Below are 4,986 nucleotides of genomic sequence, written 5' to 3'. Positions count from 1 at the left end.
GTTGTTATTTTTATTTGATAAAAATAATTTTTAAAATATAGAATTAGATATTTTCCAATTAAAGTATCGAATTATCATCTCATTAATAGCATGACTCTGATATTGTTTTTTCTACCCACATATTATATTTCTCAAAATATATTATGAGGATGTAGGTATAAATAACAAAATATTATTAGTTTCTTATTAATTATTATTATTAATTATTATGAAATATTTGCAAAATATCAATGAAATATTTAATATTTCATTGATATTTTGCAAATATTTCATTGGTAGTAAAGATATTATTAATAACTTTTATTGTTCAAAAACAATGCTCATCATCATCATCATTATCAACCCATATTCGGCTCACTGATGTACTCGAGTCTCCTGTCAGAATGAGAGGGGTTGTCCACCACGCTGGCCCATTGCGGATTGGCAGACTTCACACACGCAGAGAATTAAAAAAACTCTCTGGTACGCAGGTTTTCTCGCGAAGATTTTCCTTCACCGTCAAAAAACAATGCTCAAATAGAATAAACCACCAAATAAAACATGAGATAAATATAAAAAACTTTATTTTAAATTATCTGAAATGCAAAACTTGATCCCTATAATTGAAGGTAGTGCAAAGATCTATCTCCGGACTAGAGCCTGCTATCGACAACACTTTCCTTGGTTGCGTCGCCAACAAGGCGGAGTACACTGTGGTCGCCGAGACTGGTAGCTCAACTCTGACGTCACCGGCATAGCTCAGCTGGTACAATTGCTTGGACACGCCGCCAGCGAATACACAGTCGTCGTGGAACAGTGACACGTGGATCCCTTTGTCGGGAATGTCGAATACTGTTACGACGTCGAGAGAACGTAAATGCCATAGAGATAGTCTAGGTCCTCCGCCGCAGACCTAAGAATAAAAAAACAATATTCTTTATGGAAAAAGATTTTAAGTAGTACTAGTTCAGACTATTTTTCTGGATTTACCGCCCAAAAATTGTTCGTACTTGACTAAAATACTAAAGTAGGCTGTACGGCCTTTATGTGGTTGAATGAGTGGTTGACAATGGACGTATTTAATAAACTAAACTTTTTTGCTACTAATTAATTTATCAAACCATAATGGCAGTTGCAGGCAATGGAATAAAGTCGACAATTAATTGATTCCTATGTATATTATTTAAATGTATGCTTATGTTGTGCATACCTCAGACCAGTTACCATAGGAGCTGCCTCGCTCTGTCAAAAGCAAATGATCATGACCTAATGTGTTTATCCTAACTGAATTTAACTTAAAATTTACAGTTGGGTTGCAGTGTAGGGACACAGGACATATTTATTGGTGGTTTTGGATGTGTGAGTTTACCTTGTCCCTCTCAAAAAAACTACAGATAATTTCGTTGGTGAATTAGAGAGTGATACAAGTCCAAAGGTATAATTGGTCTGAGATGCATGTATATTAGTAGATACTTTGATAATACATACTATCCAATCATTGTCCAGCGCAGCAGCCCCCACCCATTTCCCAATGTCAGGGCGCTGAACCTTGCTATTGCTGTGAGGGACTATTTTGTTGTGAGACTTCTTCGTCCGCCGGTCCCAGAGCAGAACCAGTCCATCCTCACCCGAGGAGATCAACTGCTGCCCACTTAAACAGAATAACAATATTTAACATAAACATTTGAATAGTCTACTAAAAGTCCAGGCCTTAAAGGACAGGTTTTAGAACAAAGACCCAACATTACCCCTAAAGGTTTTATCAGATGTTATCAATAATCGGCTAGAGACAACAGTATAACATACTCTCTGAACACACATACAAGAACAATACCATTGTTTTAGTATGAGTAAACTTACGAATTAAACCTTTTTCGTTTTATAGTAGGCTAGTACTCGCAACAGACAAAATTTAAAAAACAAAATTGCCTATAAATTTCGCCCCTAGAGGCTGAAATGCTTATGACTGTGTTTTTGAGCAACAGTAGTCAAAAGTATTTTTCCTATGTCAATACTCACTTTCCATGTACACAATGCACAAAATCAGAGTGCCCCTCATATGTGTGGATGACTCGACCATCCTCCAAGTTAAACACATAGATTATATTGTCTCCACAGCCTGCATACAGCTTCTCTTCATCCTCGGAACACCACAGACAGTTGATGTCACAATTTTCAAACTGGACCTGCGGCCGTATCTCTATAGTCCAAGATGGTTTACCTGCGGAATAAAACGAGAATTTTATTTATTTTTTATAGTATAATAAATAACATTTACCAATTACTCAAATAGGAGATAAGTAAAATGTTTAATGTCTTAATAAAGGTAATAAAAAGATAAATTACCCAATTTTGAATGTCCTACAGCTTTCCAATCCCATCCTGATATCTGATTGACTGTGCCGACCACAAGAAATTTGTTTGTGGTAATTAAACTACATACTTGACTGCCCGACTCTAGCGTATGAATTTGTTTTGGCTTGTTATAGTCAGAGGTAAGAAGTTCTACCACAGGATTGAAAATGTTATCCAGACTGAAAAAAAAGGTATACTGTTACGTGGGCGTTATTATTTATACGCTTAGTAGGAAATACTTGACTATACTAACTCAAAAACAGCAATTTGTCCATATATATTGCCGGCTACCAAATATTTTCCGCAAGGTGAGAGGGTTTGAGAAAGAATTGTATTGTATAACATTTTGTCGAGCATTTTGTTCTGTATCACACTAGTCAATGCTTATAAAATTATAAAGACTCCTACTAAATAACCACAAAAGGAAAAGAGTAAAATCAAAATACAAACATAACCTTTGACAATTATTTACCACCACAGACACAGAATATAGCTACCAGCTACTAAGCGCAGACTATAAACAAAAAAGCTTAGAGCATTTTATCGGCTTTGGACTCTTAAGCTCGCTTTAAAAAATATTTCAACCACAGATAACAACAAAACAAAGAACAACAACAAAAGAATCCACAATAAAATCAAATTACAGACGACAAATAAAGTTCAGAGTCATAGACACGCGGCAGTTTAGAAATGACAGAGGCTTCATTTGTCGTCTGTGGACAGAGGCTATTATTTTTCTGTGTGTACAATACAAGGCTAAAAATTAAAAAAAAATAAAAACCTCAACCAAGATGGACGTATTTTTCGTCAAATAATAAATTATTTTGATCTTCTTGATATAGGTAAGCTAGCATGAACTTTAACCTAAATATTAAATCTTAAAGTGTGAAGGGATTCAAATCAGTCGTATAAGTGGTAAAGATGGCTGTTGATTATTTTTGCTTACGTATCAAATTGCACGCGACGTAGAAAAATTATAACTTTTATTTTGAATGTGAATTTAAAACTTTCCTATTTCAGTTAGGGTTAGATCTTCAAGATGTACAATGGGATTGGTTTGACAACGCCAAGAGGATCGGGGACGAATGGTTACGTGCAAAGAAACTGGGCTTCTGTTAGAAAAACTAAAGATTCTGTGAACTATAGAACTGAGGACGAGATCGCTAAATTAGATTCCGCCTCAAATAAACAGCCCAACCGGGAGATTCTTGACCACGAGAGGAAGAGGAAAATCGAAGTGAAATGTGCAGAACTGGAAGATACATTAGAAGAGCAAGGGTGAGACATTTATGTTTAAGATTAGTTCGATTTATATAATGTAACCTCCATACGGATTCTGTTTTTCCATAGTTTATCATAAGAGTAGTAGTGATGATAATGAAAAATCAACATTATTACCAGCCTATTTTAACGGCCCACTACAAAGCCAAAGAGCTTGGCCCCACTTCATCATCATGTCATCATATCAGCTGGTGGACGTCCACTGCAGGACATAGGCCTTTTGGAGGGATTCCCAAACATCACCACCATGAACCACCTGCATTCAGCAAATCCCTGTGACTGGCTAAGGATCATAATGTTAGAATTTGAAACAATCCCTATCAGATGTTAATGACTGAGACACGGGGGTGTAACACAACCTCCTCTGCCTCTGTGGCACAGACGAATACTCGGTGGATGTACAAGACGGAGGTCCTGTGTTCGATCCCCAGCTGGTCTGATCAAGGTTTTCTTAATTGGTCAAGGTCTGGCAGTGGGAGGCTTCGGCCGTAGATAGTTACCACCCTACACCGGCAAAGACATACCACCAAGGACCTAGAAACAGAAAGGGGTGTGGATTTTGATCCTGTTTTAACAAGTTACCCTGTTTCCATCTTAGATTAGTCCCATTAATTAAAACCAGGATTGGGTTGAGGTTGCTAGGTGGATAGCTTTCTTGCAATTGGTTGGTTGCGTAAATGTCAAAACAAAGGTTGACTGGGTCCGCTAGCCTATAAATTTCAAAAGTTACTGTCGCCGATAGCTTATTGGTTACTTGCATAACCATACTGGCCAGTGGAGTGAATATGTCAAGTTGAACAAGTTATAGAAATATAGATAGAAATGAAGTTATGAAACATTGACAATTCCTAAACTTAGGTTTATTTTGTGTGAATTATTGAGGTATATTATATTAAATCCATTTTTTTCACTAATTGTTGCTAAAATACCTATAACAGAACATCACATTGTAAAGGATAGTTGCTAGAAATATTCTGTCTAAAAGCATCAGAAAAATTCAAGTATATATTCCATACAAAACACTAGCTTTTCATAATAATTAGAGATGTGCAGTCTATGACTTTGGTTGACTAGCCGACTAGTTGGTTGAAGAAAAGGCTGACTAGTCAAGCTATTTAAGCACTAGTTGCCTTTGAGTGTGGATGACTTTTTTTCGCGCGTATTCAATGTCGACCAAGTGAAGAATTGTAAGATTCAAGATCAGAATCCTGAGTGTTGCGAAAATGTACGAGAGGTTTGCTGCAGTGTGCAACAAAATTTTTCATCTCGCACATTTGCAGCAAGGAAAATAATAAGTATAAGAAATCTCAATTTGACAATATAATAACTCTTTGCAATAACTCTGATTATGTTTTATAGTTGTTAATTTAT

General features: G+C 36.3%; 2 protein-coding genes across 11 annotated transcripts in view; one reads left to right on the top strand and one right to left on the bottom strand.

Moving 5' to 3' along the window:
* Positions 1 to 546: 546 nt before the first annotated feature.
* Positions 547 to 2,823, bottom strand: LOC112043744 (THO complex subunit 6). The gene is made up of 5 exons (XM_024079301.2): positions 2,588 to 2,823; positions 2,326 to 2,513; positions 1,999 to 2,200; positions 1,468 to 1,630; positions 547 to 892 (listed from the first exon to the last, which is right to left on the bottom strand). The coding sequence occupies exons 1-5, from the start codon at positions 2,689 to 2,691 to the stop codon at positions 572 to 574; spliced, it is 978 nt and encodes a 325-aa protein (XP_023935069.1). The 5' UTR covers positions 2,692 to 2,823; the 3' UTR covers positions 547 to 571.
* Positions 2,824 to 3,017: 194 nt separating this feature from the next.
* Positions 3,018 to 4,986, top strand: part of LOC112043700 (peptidyl-prolyl cis-trans isomerase G) — a 244,743-nt gene continuing 242,774 nt past the window's right edge. For all 10 annotated transcript variants that reach the window (XM_052881638.1, XM_052881630.1, XM_024079244.2 and 7 more), the window contains exons 1-2: positions 3,018 to 3,176; positions 3,355 to 3,612. In XM_052881638.1, coding sequence (XP_052737598.1) covers positions 3,374 to 3,612 — 239 coding nt within the window. In that variant the 5' untranslated portion in view covers positions 3,018 to 3,176; positions 3,355 to 3,373. The remainder of the gene's footprint in view (positions 3,177 to 3,354; positions 3,613 to 4,986) is intronic.

Source organism: Bicyclus anynana, chromosome 5, assembly GCF_947172395.1.
Source record: "Bicyclus anynana chromosome 5, ilBicAnyn1.1, whole genome shotgun sequence".
Classification (NCBI taxonomy): domain Eukaryota; kingdom Metazoa; phylum Arthropoda; class Insecta; order Lepidoptera; family Nymphalidae; genus Bicyclus; species Bicyclus anynana.
Note: the sequence above shows the minus strand (reverse complement) of the source record. Positions and strands in the feature narration are given on the sequence as shown.